This window comes from Sarcophilus harrisii, chromosome 1 (assembly GCF_902635505.1).
Source record: "Sarcophilus harrisii chromosome 1, mSarHar1.11, whole genome shotgun sequence".
Classification (NCBI taxonomy): Eukaryota; Metazoa; Chordata; class Mammalia; order Dasyuromorphia; family Dasyuridae; genus Sarcophilus; species Sarcophilus harrisii.
In genome coordinates, this window is record NC_045426.1 from 7,971,786 (window position 1) to 7,989,813 (window position 18,028).

Here is an 18,028-nt window from a genome sequence, read left to right on the forward strand (position 1 = left end):
GGCACCAGGGCCCTCCCTTGCTGCATTAGCTGGAGCCACGGTCGTCAATCAGGGAGCCTCCACAGGAGGCTGAGGAGGCCAAGTTAGTCCTGCCTCCTGATAATCTGGGGAGAGCCGTAAGTCCTCGTCAGAGTTTGAGGGCTGCCCTGTGGGAAAGGGCTCATTCTCTTCAGTCCTGGAGGAAAGAACGGGGCACCTGCAAGGCAGGGGCACCGAAGGGCAGGTGCTGGCCCTGGTGGGGGCATGCTGCCCAGAGGGGAGCCGTGGGCAGCTTCATTAGTGCCGAACACTTTGCCTCTTGTGTGGAGGGCCCTGTAAGAGCCCCAACTGTCCCTCAGGCAAGCCCTCCAGCCCCGTTCCTTCCTGGGCTCAGAGAGAAGGGGCAGCCCTCCTCCAGATGGGCATGCTGGCAAGCAGGCACCTCCCAGCCCTTATTTGTCTGCTGCCCCAGCACTAGGGGAGATGCAGCCCCTCCTGGCCCAGGGGGCCTGTTTGTCCATGTACCCACTTCCCCCAATTCTGGGGAGGCTCGATCGCTGCCCCATCCCAAATAAACAGAACAAAATCCACACGGCACAGAGCACAGGCTCCCAGAACCCACCAGAGCAAAGTCTCTCAGACTGCCCCCCAACAAGACGCAGGGAATAGAAGGGCTGCCAGGCCCACCAGCTGCTGCATCCCCCATCAGGCAGCTGGATAACTACAAACCTGGGGCCCAGTGCGGATCCTAAGGGTGAATCGTCCATAAAGTCAGTGGGCTCCTTCTCTTTTTGTCTGCTTTCTGACTGGCCGGGTCTTGTCGGCGTGCACTTATTAATCACCCACCACATACCAGGCCTTGTGCTGAGGACAGGAGATAGCCTGAAATGCAGAGACACAGGCCCTGCTCTCTGGAGCCAAAATGAGGAGGCGGTTCTACTCCAGCCAGCGGCTCTGGGATACATTTAAGATAATCATCAGAGGGAGATGGAGTGTCTTCTCTAAGGAACGGCGAGGGGGCCCAGGGCTGGTGGATCCCTGAGGTGTTGGGGGAAGGGGCCCGGTTATCCTGGGCTTTTAGTACAAAGAGGTTTGGTGTGGGAGCTTTGAGGTGATTGGGAGCTTTTTGGAGGGGGGCGACAGGGTCAGGTGGGCACTTTGAGATCCTGTGAGCAGCGGGATGGAGGAGGGAGTGGAACCTTGCTAGCAGCGACTGCGGCGACCAACAAGGGAGGAGAGGGGTCTGCACCGGGGTGGGGGGCAATGTCTGAGGAGAGAAGAGGCAGCAGGAAGGTGAGATGCTGGGAGGACAGAGAATGGGATCCCCTTAAGCCCCTGAGAGACCCTGAGGGCAGGGGGTAGGGCTCTCCACAGTGACAGGGAAGCGGAGAGGATTGGGCAGGAGGGGTCCATTCTGTTTCAGATGGGCCAATTGAAGCTGTTCATAGATCGTTCAACTCAAGGGTCTTGGAGGTCAGACAGTGGTCAGGCCGGGGGAGCAGATGACACAGATAATAACTGGGGGAGATCATGAAGTGGAAGAGAAGAGGGGCAGAGCCTTGGGGAAAAGCCCCCATTAGTGGGGGACTGATGAAGATCCCACAAAAGAAGCTGAGGAGGAACAGCCGGCCAGCCAGAGAACCGGGACAGAACTGTGTCCTAGGAACCTGGAGAGAACAAAGACCAAGAAGAAGCTGATGGGTCAAGATGGCGGGCAGGCAAAGGCCATTCCATCTGGCGCGTCGGAGATCGTGGGCTGTTATGGGCCAGAACTTGAAACAAGGTGCTAAGTCACTGGAGTTGATAGAAACAATGATTATGTACTTGGTTCACACCTTTGGAGTTCACACCTTTGGGAGAGTTCACACATTAGCTCATATGTTAGAGTTCACACCTTTAAGAGATCATATATAAGGAGCTCCCACAAGCCAACTAGGGACTTTTGGGAGATTCACAAGTCAGGATTCAGTGGAGGAGATTCACAAGTCGCGGCTCCCACCAGCCCACTCTCTTGGAGGAGGAGTCAGATCCATTCAATAGTCCACCTTTGTGCTAGCTGGAGGCTTAGATTCGGAGGGAGGTAGAGGCTGAGGTTGGCAGAGCTAAAGGACTAGCAACAAGAGCTCTCGGGACCAAGGAGAGAAAGAACAAACTAGAGAAAAGCTAACTGGGTTATTTTGGAAGAGACAATAAAAGACTGGATTTTAACTCCTGGCCACATTTGAGGTGATTATTACTCAGAACTGAAACTAAGCCTGCCTCCAGAAGCTCCCCAAGAAACCTGCTTCCAGAGAACGATCATATTTTAGAGAAGAGAACACTACAGTGGGCAACTTTGGGGAGAGTGGATTTGGTGAAATGAGGAGGCTGGAAACAAGGCTAAGAGACAGAGAGAGGGAAGACCTGGGGGCTCTGAGAGTGGAGACGTGACAATGGGAGATGGACCCAGTGGAGAAGAGGGACATGTGATGTCTGCAGCCCAGAGAGAAGCAAGTGGGAGAGAGGAGGGCAGCGATGGAGAGAAAGCTGCCAGAGAAGCGCAGATGAGATGGGGTTCCTTGTGCTTGGAGAGGGGTCTGCCTGATTTCTCATCAAACACGGGTGAAGGAGGAGGCGTCTGAGAGATGAGGAAGAGGAGCAAAAGGGAGACCTCGGGACACGGCCTTCATCTTTCCCATAGAACAGGAAGTGAGTTCTCGCAAGGGAGTGCGGGGGCATTTCCAGGAGGACCCTCACCATGGAATGGATTAAAGAAGTCAAAGGATCTTGCTATAGCAGGAGGGATGGTCGGGATGCTGTAAGATCGAGGCACAATGGGCCAGGCAGGAGGGTTTTATAATATTCTCTGGCTTCGTGGGGGGGAAGGCAATGGTTGGGGGCGTGAAAGGGGGCTTTTATTAAAGTTGATTGGCTGTAGAATAAGGGGTGATGGAGGAAAGAGGAGTTGAGATGATCCACTAAGAGATCAGGATGGAGAACAGCCCCAGGACAGAGGTCTGGTCTAGGAAAGAATCACGGGGCAGAGGGATTGGGGACCTCAGGGAGGATGATCAATGAAGCCCCGGTTTGACCCTTTCCGGGAGCATTGCTGGACAGAGGAAGGCACCCGAGCCCATCCCTACTGCCCATCCCTCCCTTTCTTTCAAGGAGATCATCCCATTCAAACCTTGCGTGGCCACCAACTCATTGTCCTAAACTGGTCCTGGTTGGAGACAGACAGAAAAATGAGACTTCAGATGGACATTTTCTCTGTTCCTCCTCAACTCTCCAACCTTCCCAAACTGGGAATTGGGGACCAGAGATAAAGGACGCCAAGAATCCAGGTAGGGTAAAAACCCATGGCTCATCATCCCATTGCCAATGGCAGTCTAGGCCCTCTGCTCCCAGCTATGGCCCCAACCTGACTAAGGATGATTTCATTGTTTAAACTGGCACGTAGAAGGTGCTTCATCAATAATAATTGACTGATTAATATGTTGGATAGGTTACTAACCTATCTTGCTTCTATACCTTGTATGGAATCTTGTTTTTTTTTCCTCTAGTGATTTGTAGTGAACTCTCTTAATTAGATCATCACTCCTTTTCTCCCTCTATTGACCTTTCCAAGTGCTACCTCCTGTGTTCCCTCTGGTTCCCAGAATCTTTTTTCTTTTAAAAAAATCATCATCATTTCTTTGACATCCATTTCTCATTTCTCCCTTCTCCTATCTCCCTTCACTTGAACAATTCTCTTTTTGAGAATCCTCATTACAAAAAGGCTTCTGTTCTGATCAGAGTCCATCAGAGCAAGTTCCCACATTGACCGTTTCTGAAAAAGTGTCTCATTCGGCATTTTAGGTCCATCGCCTCTCTGGCCTTTCCTCCTGAGTTACCTTGTAAGGAAATAAATAGTTTGATATTCTCCTCGCCCCTTTTGAAAACCTTTTCTCTTTCTTTTGAACAGAACATCTCCTTCTAGCATCTTGTTGCCTCAGAAGATAGATAGAAAGCCCTTATTTTCATTTTTGCAGCAAAGAAACAGTGGCCCAGGAGGGTTTGTTAGGTAATTAGCAGCAGATGTTATTAGGGTCCAGGTATCTTATGTCTTTATCTTGTACTCATTTACCAAAATCTGGACACTCTCCCATTAGTCATAGGTTTGGAATTGGAGGAAACCCAGAAGGACATTTTGCTTCATTCCCTTGTTTAACAGATGAGGAAACTGAGATAAAACGATGAAGATGATGGCTCCTAAGTCTAGAGATTGAAGGGACAGGAGAGGCTGTCTGGCTCACCGCTTCGTTTTATAGTTGAGGAAACTGAGTCACAGGAAGAGTTTGTTACTGGCCCTAGATCACATAGGCCCTAAGGGGTAGAAGTGGGAGCTGAGCTCAGGCTCTGCATGCACCCCCCCCACCCCCCCACCCCCCATGGATGCGTCTCTCACGGCTCTGCAGGCAGTGGCTTCAGTCTTAGGCTTGTTCTTGTTCTAGAGTTTGACTGCATCAAATCTTACCTGAAGTGAGCCAATGGATGTGTTATTCAGATTAAAAAAAAAATAGAGAGTATTTGACTTATAGTTAAAACTGAAACTGAGTAAATACACTTGGTGGAAAAGCAATCTTGGATGGAGAGGAAGCCGAGAAGAATTTGTTAGTCCAAAATGTCACGTACCGGTATTACTTAGAGATGCGGGTCCCCCACCTACTGCTGGTGACCCAGCAGCCACGCCAGAGCAGGAAATGGGACGTAGCACTCAACTGCTCCGCTGCCGCTCACCCCAGCCTCGGGAGCGGCCCTAAAGGAGCCTGGTCACCCCAAGAGTTTCCTTCCCTCTTCTTCCTCCCCTGAGACCCAGCATTTCTCCAATGAGAACCCCCTTGGTTTTATCCGTTCTTTCACAAGCTCCTCTCCTTCATGGTGTCCCTTCTTTGGGGTCATTGGCTACAGGTTGAGACTCATTTGGTTCTTGTGCTTATTTCCCTTCTGCTGCATTTCCTTTCTCTGACCCACAGTTCTTCCCGGTGCTGGTCTCCATCCCCGGTCTCTCCTTGCCTTCTCTGCCTCCTCACACAGTCCCCCCTTCTCCTGCTGGGTCCCCCACTGCCAGCTGGCACTTTTCCCTGGGCTGACATGGCTGCTCTTTACCCCTTGCCTGGCTTATGGCAGCCCAGGTGCTTTTAGGAAGCCCAATGGAGCCAGGGCCCACATTCAGATTCTTGGATCCCCAAGTATCCCTATGAGCCAAAGGGCTCTCCAGTTCCCCTTTCCAGGAGGAAGGGGGGGTATAGGGATAAGGGGGGTCTGAGTACATGGAGGAGTGGGAGGTAGAAGGTTATAGGTGAGAGAATGTGGGTCATATGTGTATGGGTGGGTGGGAAGGTGTATGTGGGGAAGTGTGGGAGTCATGTGTATGTGGGGAATGATGTGGGGGTCATGTGTATGGGGATGGGTGGGTGGGAGAGGAGGGAGGTGGGGGGTTTGGGGAGGGGACCTGCCCCAGCCTTTTCAAAGCCCACTCCTAATCCCACAGGGAGCCCTGGGGAATGCAGAGGCAGCGCCTCTTAAGCCCTGCTCCTCTGTAAGCAAGTCTTAGATGGCTTTAGTCACACGCAGTGGGTGGAAGAACAGTCTGTTGTGGAGGGCGGGTGGGAGCCGTAGCCTGGGCCACTCCGTGAAACAGCAATCCTGTGAGTGCCGACTGCCAGAAGGCGGATTTACAGGAAATCAAGTCCTCAGATACTTTCTCCCCCAACAACAAAAAGTGTCCTCTTGGAAGGCGTTTTTCCTTTCTCTGTACTTAATTCCCATTGAGTTTAAATTGCTCTCAGCATTGTGATAATGGCAATTCAATATTACAGAGATGGGAAAGATGAACAAATAAATTAACCAGCTGCTTTTAAGGAAATCGCACTCAGTGACTTCCCCTCCAAAGTGTGTGTGGAGCTTTCGGGCCTGCTCGGTTGGGCTCTCCCAGGCTCCAGCAAGAGGAAGAAGAAGCAGATTTCAGGAAACATCAGTAGAAATCCAGGAGTATCATCTCACTGCCATTCAAGCAGGTGAGGGTGTGGAAGGCCGCCGCTCTGCAGTCCCCCTTTAAGTCAGTGCAGCTCAGACGGGGGCCCTCTTGGCCCCTCCCCCCTGGCCTTTTGGGGCAGACCAGTTGAATTCCCAGGATGGGGATGCTCCCGCCAATGAAGGGTTGCGCTCCCCCTCTCCCACCGTGTGGGATCCAGAGGACCTTGGGCCATCGTTGTTCTATTTGGAGGGATTATTTGCTTTGTCTTCATTTAAGGGGTTCAGACATTGGGAAAATGAGAGGGCAGCAGTATGAGAAGTACTTGAGGGAGGACGTACATGGTGCAAGAAAGTCCATTAAGAACTCATTATGGCTCTTACCTGAGCTCAGGCAGGTGCAGTGGGAGAGGAAAGGAAGGGACGAGTCTGAGGAAGAAAGTGACAGGCTTTGCTCACAGATTGATTGAGAGGTTAGGGAGGTGGAAGAAGCTAAAAACACTTGAAGTGTGTGCCATGTGCCGGAGAAGGTGGCAGCGGGAAGCTAGAATGGGATGCTGGCACAGGAGGGAAACGGGGCTAGCTTTTTGCTTTCTGGGTTTGAGGGGCTGGCCAGCCCTCTAGCTGGAAGTCATCTCTAACTGACCGTTGGAGACACAAGGCCTGGCCAGGGCTGGAGAAGAGGTTAGGGGGTCTCCAGAAAGGTGATCATTGAAGCAGGAAGGAGATCCTGATGGGGAAGGGACCGAGACAGGTAAGAACCTGGGGCAAGGAGCTCGAGGAAGGGCCAGCCAGGCTTGTGGGAGGGACCCTCAGTGTGCCATGAAGACAAATGCTGAGGGAGACTAACGGGTGGGGAGAAGTGACAGGTGCAAGCTGAGGTTAAGTAAGAGGGACATAGGCTGGACAGAAGGAGTATTTCTGAACCTGGGTATGACTTATTAAATGGGGAAGGCACAGGTGCTGCCTTCTGAGCAATGGGCGCCTTTTCATTCCCAAGACTTTTTAAATTGAGCTTGACTGTCCCTCGGTCCACAGGATGCCAGCCTCCCCTCTGTGCTCCAGAACAGCTTCCTTCATTTTTCCAGGCCTAGGTTTCTTGAGGACAGCAGACACTGACCCGGAGGCAGCTGGTGGGCACTGTTGTGCCCAGACTGGGTCTGGAATGGGGAGGACCTGAACTCAAGAGACCTGCTAGCTGTGTGAGCCTGGGCAAGTCTCTTCACCCCGTTTGCCTCAGCTTCCTCATCTGTGAAAATGAGCTGGAGAAGGAAATGACAAATCACCCATGTCTCTGCCAAGAAAACTCCAAGATGGGTCATGAAGACTCAGAAGTGACTGGAGTGACTGGACAGCAAGAAAAGCTGACCTTTGCAAGGCTTTTGTCATTGTAAACAGTTTAATAATATGCTTGGCATTTAGTGTGCAACCCAAGACTAGGATTAGGTCTGCCCAGTGCGAGACCCTGTTTCCTGGGAAACGTTCCAAGGAAACGAGAAATTGGGAACTAGCTTGACATGGTTCACTGGGAACCCTTCCTAGTGCAGACCCCAGCTTTTCTAGGGGCTTAGCCCAGTTCTGGAGCCGTGGACAAGCGGGAACCCCAGTTGTGGAGAAATACAACCACAGAAGCCAATACAAGGGGATGAAGGCCCTTGAAGTTTGTGAGGACGGACCCGGCCTGCTCCTCGGGCTCCGGTCAGTGCCCTGAGGCTCACCAGGCACGCAGCCCGGCACTAGCCTGTGTGGCCACCCTCCATCCTGATGTAGCCACATTCCCTCCCGGATGTAGTCAGGTTCCCTCCCGGATTAGCCACCAGTGCCCTGGGGAATGCCTAGGGGAAGACTGTCTCCCATGGCCTCTTGTTCCACATCACCTGTGATGCTGGTTCTAGCTTATGAACATTTCCTGTTAAAGTGCAGAGCTTTTGGGCCACAGAGCGACCTGGTTTTTGAGCTGGAAGAAACCCTGGAAAGTCCTTTCACCCAAGTGAGCTCCCCTCACTAGTGGCCACGCCGGCCCCGGATCCAGGCCCCTTCCCTGTGCCCTCTGTGGAGACTCCCTGATGTACCGTGTGTGAGCAGATCAATATTTGTCCGTTTAATGGCATTTCTTCTCTGCCGTCCAGGCTTGAGATGACTGACATAGGTGGCTGTCTTCCCAGAAAAGAACTTTGACAACGAGAGACGAGGAAGTCAGCTACCCTCCCCTTAGCCCAGGACTCCATTGGCTGCTGCTGGCGGAGGCCGGGCCGGCGCCGTGGGAAGCCCCACTGATTGACAGGGATCAGACCGCAGGAGCATCCTAAGAACTGCCATGGGAAGGCTTCTCAGTTTACACATTTGCTTGACATGAAGCTTTTAAAGCACAATCCTCCCCAGTGACGTGGGGCACAGAGGCCTTCTCATAGAAATATCAGAGAGGGGGGAAGGGAAGAGGCTCCTTTGTCTCCCTCCCCAAGGCCAGGGGCTGCCCAGGGTCTGGCGTTGGGGACGGGGTTGCTGAGGCTGTATTCAGTCTGACAGTGATCAGTCGTTCCCCTTCCCCGGCTGCCCCCTGGTGGAAGCCCAGAAATCAGTGAGTCAACTACAAGGTGTTTAGTCCGGACTGTGGAGACAGCGGCCCTGTCACCCATGTTCTCCCTGCCGTAGGGGCCGGGCCTGGGATCTTTGTATCTCATGTGTTTGTGGGGGGCAGTTAGGGCCAAGTGACTTGCTCGGGCTCACACAGCTACAAATAAGAGTCTGAGGGCCCCCGACTCCAGGGCCGGCGTCTATCACTCCTGAGCCGCCCTCGAGCCGAGACAAGTCCCCGTGAGCACAGCTTCTCTGTGACCCCTGGATGCCAGCGGCGGGACGGGAGCAGGTCCCTCCACGGTCTCTGCCCACCCCGGGTCGCTGGCACTATCGGGGCAGCAAAACCCGGCACGAATTTGTGCCATTGAACAGTCATCTGACCCTCGAAGGCTCTGTTTTAAAGTGCCTAAAGTGCATGGGAAACTTGGGCTGCTGAACCCTGCACTTTCCAGCGAGATCAGTGACCTGATTGACAGCACATGTATTTCTGAACTCCTCAAAGCCGCCTTCTCTCATGTGAACGTCCCGCAGGTGATCAGCGTCCTCGCGCTTTCACTTTATCCTTTCCCCCATTGATGTCAGAACCCCCATTTCTTCGGGGCGTTGCTGCCGGAAGGCAGGACCCTCAAAGAAAAGGCCATTGCCAGGCTCTTAGTTCCTTGGGCAGACTCTGCCTGGAGGCCCTGGGACAGAGCCAGATTCCCAGGCCGACCCCTCCTTTCCTAACCCCAGGGTCTGCTTTATGTTTCTGTACCTGTAGGCCCCCACCCCTCAGTAACCTAGGCTCTTTGTGGACAGAAACCCCGTCTCTGTTCTTGGATTCAGTGCCCAGCACCAGGCCCAGCAGCTAAATGAGACTTTAACAAGCACCTGTGAACTGAGGGAAATGGACCCTCTTTCAGCCACTCGATCCCCAGGCCGCCTGAAGCCCCTGGGTGCTTCTCTGGTTCTCCCCACAACTCGTGGAGGAAGCCGGCCGGAGCGCCCCTTCTGCCACTTGGCTTCTGATCCTGGCATTCACCCGAGCTGGTCTGCGCTGCAACCTTCTCCCCCTCAGTGCCCGCCTCCTGGGGAGCCCACCTGGGGTTGGTCCAAGTCCTTGTCTCCAGGTTCCTCCAGGGCAAGCCCCCTCCCCACCTCACAGCCTCTGTCTTGTGCCCTTTCTCTTCCCCCCTGGCTGGCATCCTGCTCCAACCCCCCATGAAGAGTGTTCCCAGGGTGACAGACTCTCGCCCACCCACCCCAGGGGCCTCCGGGCCAGGTTTCTCCTCTCGTGCCCACTTTACTCCCTTCCTCAGTGGGCCGGATCCTCAGACCCTCACCCCTTACCCCCTCACCCCTGCCTCCTCCATCTCTGTTTTCTCCCAAGCCCAGCTCTGATCCTTCCTCCCCCACTCACCTCATTCCCCGGGCTCTGCTCTCCCACTTGTTGGATGCTCTTGTGAAGGGTCTTGCCCCCCATCAGTCAGGACCCTTTCCCCTCTGCTCCCATGGGGGGTTCTCTCCGTTGGAGCTAAGGGTTATTGGAACTTCGCAAATAGCCCTGGAGGCTCATTGGAGAGATTGCACAGCCGGGCCACCGCCCGTCACTCAGTCTGGGAACTTCTCTCTGGGACGCGCAGAGGGGCGAGCCCCGGCCCGGCGGGAGCCCCTTTGTCCAGAGGGGGGATGAGCTTCGGCTCCAGAATAAACTCATGATTTGGAGAACTTGCTGGGTGCCCAGGGACTCCTTGTCCTTTGGTGCCATCCTGTGGCTTCCCCTGGTACTGCCGCCAAGCAATTGAAGCTGCCAGGATGGTGGCGTTCTGCAGAGGTTCTCCCGTGCCACAGAGCACCCAAGGGGGGATGCCCATCAGTGCCCAGGTGCCCATCAGTGCCTGTGGTGCCCAGTAGTGCCTGCTACTGCTCACTGATTCCTATTAGTGCTCACCGATCCCCATTAGTGCCTGCTACTGCTCACTGATCTCTGTTAGTGCCTGCTAATGCCCATCAGTGCCCACTGATGCCTGTGCCCCTTTTGGAGCAGATCCACATGGGTCCATGTGCCGTGTTCCTGGTTATTGGGGTGGGTTGTCTCCCTGACATCCCAACCTCAAGAACCCTAAAAGGATTAAAGTTATGGATCCAAAAGGCGATGATGGTGATGGCAAGGATGAGGAGGGGGATGATAATGAGGGTGGTGATGGTGATGGCGGCGAGCTCTGCTCCAGAGTTTAAGGCCGCCAGAGTGCTTCGCCAACGTCCATCACCTTCGCAGGCCCTGATATGGAGGCGTTAATCTCGGCCCCGTTCACATGTAAGGAAACAGTCACGCCACAAGGGTGGCCGTGACTCGGCTCCAGCACTCTCCCCCTGTGCCCCCGTGCGCACCTGGCCAGGGCCGGGGAAGGAAGGTCCCTGCTTTGGCCAGTTGGATTTTTGTTTATTAGCTGTAGCTGCACAGTCTAGTTCTGGTCCAAACCTGCGACGTTGTCTCTGTAAGGACCCACGTGTGGCTCGGGCCGGGGCCCCAAAGAGGCAGCGAGGATGGGAGGCTTCCTGCTCGGGCAGCGTCTGGCTCCGAGCCCCTTCATTCTCTCAGAGGGGGCAGCGGCAGCATTGGGAGGTTCTCTGTCCCTGCCGTTAGTCAGGGGGGTTTGGGGGGGGGGTGCGAGCTGTCTCCCATGTGACTCCATCTTCCCGTCTCACTTGCTTTTCTGTGACGTTCTCCCACAGCTGGTGTTGTTTGAGCGATCCTGGATGAGCAGATGGAAGTCTTCGGTTCTGCATGAAGGAGAAGGAAACATAAGAAACGTGAAGTGGCGGGGAAACCTGATCGCTTGGGCCAATAACATGGTGAATATCTGAGAGGGCGGGGGCGGGGGCGCTCCCATGTTAGAAGTAGATTCCTGGGGCCCAAAGGCACAGGAGTGGACCTAAGAATGACCCGTCAGCCCCAGCTCGGGTCTTACCTGGCTGGGGACAAGGCACAGGCCGTCCGCATGATTTAAGATAGACTTTTGTCAGGGAGCCTGGGCAGTCGCCCTTTGCCCGCCAGCCTGAGCTGGACGGCCCAGAGCGGAGCTGGGTGGAAGGTGTGGTGCTCCCACAGAGCCACTGCCCGGGAACGGGAAGCTGGTTTGTAGCCCATGTAAAATGGGCCCAAAGCAGACTGTGCCTCCTTGGCGTGTGGAAGCCAATTCCTGCATCCTAAGCCACTCAGCTCGGCCGCGGTAGGATCAGCAGCCCCCCTCCCGGCCCTTGTGTCCTGGGCCAGATGCCAGAAGACAGGAACCTTGTGGCCTTAGAGAGACCCTTCTCTCCCCCGGCAGGTTCCTGCTTCTGTCAGCGGCTGTTTTCAGCTAGTGGGGTTCGTTCCCTGAATGTAAAACCAGGGTTTTATTCCCTTTGTTTTCCTTTCAGAACGCAAGCTGCCCTTTTTCTGGGAGAAACCTCCCCTGGGGCCTTTCTGTGGCCACTCTCACCTTAGACCGAGAGAGAGTCTTGTCTCCCCTTCCTTCCCCATCCTGTCCCTCTTCCCCTTTCATTTGTTACCCAACCTTTTCATCTGAAGGATCCGCTAGTAGAATTTTCTTTTCTGGGAAGAGAAAGATCCGATGAAAACAGAAAATCCTCTGTGAGCATGAGCCTAAACCCACAAGCATCAGCTTTCCTTGGGACCCCCAAAGCTGGTTTTCAGTAATGGGGAAGGGGTGCTTAACAGCCCTGGCGTGAGGAGCTTTGGAAATGGTGTACATGGGGACACAGGTCTGGGAAGACAGGGGTCTGCGTTATGGGAGAGGAGCAGAGGTCAGGCTGGTTCTCGGAGCTCTGTAGAGGCCTGAGCCTGGCAGGGGCGCCTGAGGGTAGATGGTCTGAATCCAGGCCACGCTCAGGGTTTGTGCCTCACTGGGTGCCCTTTTGTGGGAGTCATCCCAGAATGGCGAGCTCCCTCCTCTCCCCGCTCGCTCGGTACTAGTGCACAGCTTGGACTCCTTCCTGGGTCCCTGGCGTTTGGCAGGCCGCTTGCCGTTGTTGATGGAGAAGTTTCAAGAAAGATGCTCATGGCTTCCCACGCTCCCTCCCGCTGCTCTTACTCTACATGTCTCTTATTTGTCCTTTTATTAATGGGGAGGGGTGAGAATCTGTCAGTGGAGAGTGGAGGCCCTGAAGCAAGGACCAGTGGGAGCCTGGGAAGATGGGCCCCTGGAGCTCTCCTGGCTCCATGGCTCAGGTGGGCAGGTGCCTGTTGGCAGAGGATCTTCCCAGGGGCAGGATTGGAGTGGTATCTGGGCCCAACTCCTCATTGTCATCCCCGGGAGCATCCGTGGGCTCCACAGCCATGGGCCCTCGGCGGAGTGGGACCTGAGCCCTTCTTTCCTCCTCACACCCAAGAACACGGAAAGATGCTTTATTTTCCAGGGTGTGAAGATCCTGGACGTGATTTCGAAGCAGAGAATCACTAACGTACCTCGAGACGACATCAGCCTTCGCCCCGACATGTACCCTTGCAGCCTCTGCTGGAAGGACGATGTCACGCTCATCATCGGCTGGGGCTCCTCCATCAAGGTACAGGGCTCCCCTTGGCTTAGGGGCTGGAGACCCTCTTAAAGGGCCTGTGGGGAAAAAAGGGAAAAAAAATAAATAAAAGAAGGGCCCATGGGGCAGTTGGACCTGATGGAGCCGGAGAGGGCCTTCTTCCTTCTGGAAAAACAGCTTCAGCCACGGGACCGTGGCCTTGGCAGTGAGAACCGAGGCCAGGGTGGTCAGTGAGTCTGAGAGCGCAGGTGCTTCTGAATAGTCGGCTCTCAACTGGGTCCCTCTAGCTGAGAGACCCAGCCCCTCTGGGTCCTTCCTGTCTTGGCCACTACCTGCTCCGCCCAGGAAGCCCCTTAGGCCCAGTCAGCAGGAAGGAGGCCTTGGGCAAATCCCTGAGGTTTAGCACAACCGGGGACCTTAGAGATCTGAGGCCTTCAGTTCCTAGAAGCGCTTCAGCTGGGGCTTAACGCCATGTAGACCACTCCCTACCAGGAAACCAGGACACCTCAGGGCTCTGAAGGGAGCGGCTCCCGGGGCTGCTGGGGAAAAGAAGCACGGTCCTAATGGGCACAAGCTCCCCATGCTCCAGGCTTCTGACATAGTAACGAGCTTCGCCTGGGCCATGGCTGGCGGCCCTGACATGGGCTTTGTTGGGCCTTGGGCTGTGGGCTTCCCTTGGAAGGTGAGAGTGAAGGGAAGCCCCGAGCTGAAGGACCAAGGAAGGAGGGGGTGCTTGTGTGGGAGCAAATCACAGCAGCAGGTACACACACAGGCACACATACATGGACACACACACAGACACATATTTACACACATAGACACACATAGAGACACACGCATCCTGCTTTCCTGTTAAAAAGTACGCTTTGTCTGCCTTTCTGGTGGGTGACAAAGGACTTGTGTGTGGAGGCCGGGCTCCCAGAGGAGGCTCCTTGGGGGCTGGCCACGGCCCATTCTCCCAAAGGAGCAGGACTCTGGATCTCCGAAGGAGAGGACATGTGGCTGACTCCCACAGAGGCTGGGTCTGCTTGTCCATGAGGCTGGAGGCTGAGGCCTACAAAGGCCTGGAGCTTCTCAGAGTGAAAGGGACCACCCGTAATGGCAGACCCCACCCGAACTCTGGGACCCCAACAGCCGGGCTCCCATCCCCCCCATCAGGCCCATCTTTTCTTTGAGGGTGCTAGGGTGGGGACAAGCAGAAATACTTGCATTAAGCTTTAGACATGAAGCTGGACTGACCAAAATGGCCGTGCCGCACGTTCTTCTGAGGGACTGCGTTGTCATGAATGCAGATTCTTGTAACGGTTTCTGGAGAGCGTCTCCATCAGACCCTAAGTCACTTGGACATGTTCTTTTCAGGGGAATAGGCCCCTTAGTCCAGGGCTTCAAAGGGCCTTAGAGGCCCCTAGAATCCTGACCAGCCCCATCCGCTTGGGTTACAGATGAGGAAGCTGAGACCCCCAGAGGTCCTGTCAGTGATAGTCTTTGAATTTAGGGCTCCTGGTCTCCCTGAGCTTTTCCTCCAAAGGACTCTACCATTTCTTCCTTCCTTTCTCTCCTCCCCCCACATCATTCTTCCAGTATTTAGTCACGTTTTGCTTGCTTGTGGGCATCGACAGCCAGAGCTGCCTCCTCGGTCCCTTTCATGCTTTGTACCTGGCCTGGTCACCATCATTGTGTTAGATTTCTGTGCCTTCTTTGAGGCCCTGCAGTCTGGATAAGCTGTAGATGCAGGGGCGTTCACACGGGGAGAGCAGGGAAGGAGAGGAGGGCCCTGAGGAAGCCATGGGAGTAGCAGAGGGGCGGAAGCGGTCCTGCCCGAGGCCTGCCAGGCTTGCTTAACTCAGCTGGTCAGAGGCTGGCACTTGCAGGGGTGGAGGTCATGGCCCAGAGTCCTTGGGGGCCAGCTGAGGTCTACCCTGCCCTCTGACCACTGCTGGGATCCTTCCTGTAGCCATCTCTCTGCTGTAATTGGGCCCCATCTGTCAGGCTCGAGTGTGGCTGGGTCCAGAGCCTGCCCGCTCCAGAATAAGCTCATTGTGTGTAGGGTGTGAAGGGGACGCAGCCTCGGCCTTCAGACAAGGGGGAGTCTTCCCGGCAGTGAGTGAGCGCAGCTCCGAGCTCTCTTTGACCCATGTTCGTCCCCAGAATCACTGTTCCACTTTGAGCCCTGCACAGACTGAGCCAGGGGTTCGGGCCGGGCTTGAGCAGGACATAGCAGAAGGAGGCCCTGAGTGGCTACTCCAGGAATTGTGGTTGTCAAAAGTAGAACCAGTTGTCTGCTCTCTCTCTGCTCCAGAACATCTCCAGCCCAGGGATGGCCCCATGACACCCGCATTTCTTTTCCAGGTCTGTTCGGTGAAGGAACGGCACGCCAGTGAAATGCGTGACTTACCAAACCGTTACGTCGAAATAGGTACGCTTCTGCCCCCGCCCCTGCCCAGGGGAACACCGCAGTGGGGGTCTTGTGAGGGGTTGGTCCCCCCGAGGCAGCAGCAGGACCTGGTGCCCCAGACCAGGAAAGCTTCAAAACTTCCCTGAGCTTACTTCCATCATTTCTGTGCCAGTTTAGTAGCTCGTCCTTCTCTGAGCCATGAATACGGCTTCCTGTGGTTTTTCACTCCATTTTAACACGTTGATTGTCCAGCCAGGAGGATAGTGACGTCCTCAGTGGTAATAGGGAAGTTCGGAAGAGGGGAGAATCCTGGGGGAAAGATGTTGAGTTTACTTTCGGATGCACGTGGCCATTGGTTGGAACCCTATTTTACTGTGAGCAGTGTTGGAGGTGAAGGCGTTCATGAACTGATGCAACTGGAGTGGGCGGAACCAGAACCACTCAGGACAGACAGTATCAGAAAGCCAGGCAGCTCTGACAGATCAGCGCAGCGGCCCCGCCAGGAGAGGGCAGATGGAAGGGTGCCGGGGATTGGGGACTGCATGTGGCAGCATAGGCCTTTGCTGTGCTTGATGCTGTGTTTTTAATGAGTTTTGTTTTTCCTCCTTTCTCAGTGGGAGAGGGAGGAAGAGAATGTAAATCAAAAAAAAAAAAAAAGAATTCAAAAAATGTCTCTGTGAGGGGCAGCTAGGGGGTGCAGTGGGTAGAGCACCGGCCCTGAAGTCAAGAGGACCCAAGTTCAAATCTGGTCTCAGACACTTAACACTTCCTGGCTGTGTGATCCTGGGCAAGTCACTTAACCCCAATTGCCTCCAGAAAAAAAAAATGTCTCTAGATATCCAGTTCTCAGAGTTCAGCAGGCAGTTGGGGGTGCCAATCTGGGGAATGGCTGTCATCTCGGCTGCCCCACTTTTGCGGAATAGTCACTGTGGCAGTATGTGTACTGGACAAATCTGAAAATCACTAATGCTGGTGATAGTTAAATCCATGGGGGCCAGTGACTCCAACAGTAGAGAGGGACAGAGTTGGGACGTGTCCATGGTGGGTGGACTTCCCCTTAATGAAGAGCCCAGAAAACAGCCTGAGAAGAAGGGGTGGAGGGAGAACCTGGAGAGAGAAGTAATGAGCTCCTAGAGGGAAGAGGATTGAGGGGCAGCGACTGCACGGAGTGCTGTGGATTACCGCGAGCACAGAAGGAAGGGGTGGGGGACAGGCCTCTTCGGGCTCGGTGGCTACTCCGAGTGAAGCAGGGTCAGAGGTGAGAGCGGGAGGCTGCTCAGCTTGGGGATCAGCCAATAGGGAATCCAGGTGGCCCAGTCCTGGGGCTCTTCCATCAGAGCAGGAGTGATGGATGACAGAACCGGGTTCTGGCCAGAGCGCAGTGGCCCTAAGGCAGAGGCAGGGGGCCTGGCTGGGGGACAGGGTAGCATTAAACTAGCCCTCCCCAGGGTCAGGATGGCGAAGGCGGGGCAGAGACGTCTGCTGCTGGCTGCCAGGAGAAGTGGGAGGTGTGTGACCACAGGAGCTTCCTCCTCTGAGATGAGCCGCCGCCAGCTCCATGGGTGAAGGCGGGTTAGCCCAGTGAAGGGCACTTGAGAAGTAGGGGAAGAGAAGGGAGAAGGTTTGGAAGAAACGGCCTGCCACCGAACTTGCCAGAGCTGGAGAGAGAGAGGGAAAGTGGCCCAGCGCCGAGCCGATCAATGGCAGCATCTTCATGCGAGCTCCTGCTCGGGCAGCTCCGACCTTCCCACGGTTAGAGGTGCCCAAGGGCCAAGTCAGGGAGAGGTTGGTCGTGTCATCTGTAAAGGAGCAGCACCCGTCTGGCCGGTCACCAGCCTGAAGCAGTCAGGAAGGAGGGGACAAGATGGCCTTTGTCTTTGCGTTTCATTCAGGGCCTCCCATTCCTCCTTCTACTTTGATCCCAAAGTCAATCACCCACACCCTCCACAGACGTTTACTCTGCAGCTCATTAAGTTGAATTTAGAAGTTAAATAGTATTTTTGGGGAAATGGAGCTAGTCTGACAGGGCCAGGCCTGTTGCATCTGGGGGTCACTGCATCTCATTCCAAGGGTCAGGAGTGGTTAACTTCCCTTCCTCCCTTGAGATAGAACTTTCTCTTGTGAGAAAAACTAGAGTAATAATTAGCAGAAAAATGACATGTAAATTCCTTTCTTTTCACAGAAAGTCATCTTTAAAAAGTCACTGGTACCTTTAAATCACAAGTAGGGAAATGCTTTGGATGGATCATGTTGTTTCCCATAGATTAAGGGGTCTTAATAATCCAGCTGGGCCTTCTAGAATGACAGGAACCCGCCAGCCTGTTTCCAGGCCCTGATTTTGGCAGAAAATTGGCCCAAAAACTGAACATGGCAGACGGGAGGCAGAAATCATGCCCCTCCTGACCTCAGATCCTCCTTCTAGTAGGACTTTCCCGTTTTCCCCATCAGTGACGTGAGGCTTCGCTCTGGGGTCTGTCGGCTCTCGGTTGCCATCTCCCTCAGTTGACAAACTTAAGGCTGTGCTGGTTTATGATAGTGTCTCCTACGAGAGTCTTTGGAGCCCAG

General features: G+C 54.5%; 1 protein-coding gene across 3 annotated transcripts in view; it reads left to right on the forward strand.

The window, feature by feature from the left end:
* The window catches only part of VPS41 (VPS41 subunit of HOPS complex), a 153,439-nt gene that overhangs the window by 94,028 nt on the left and 41,383 nt on the right, over positions 1-18,028 (forward strand). For all 3 annotated transcript variants that reach the window (XM_031951910.1, XM_031951907.1, XM_031951898.1), the window contains 3 exons: positions 11,266-11,385; positions 12,952-13,098; positions 15,418-15,484. In XM_031951910.1, coding sequence (XP_031807770.1) covers positions 11,266-11,385; positions 12,952-13,098; positions 15,418-15,484 — 334 coding nt within the window. The remainder of the gene's footprint in view (positions 1-11,265; positions 11,386-12,951; positions 13,099-15,417; positions 15,485-18,028) is intronic.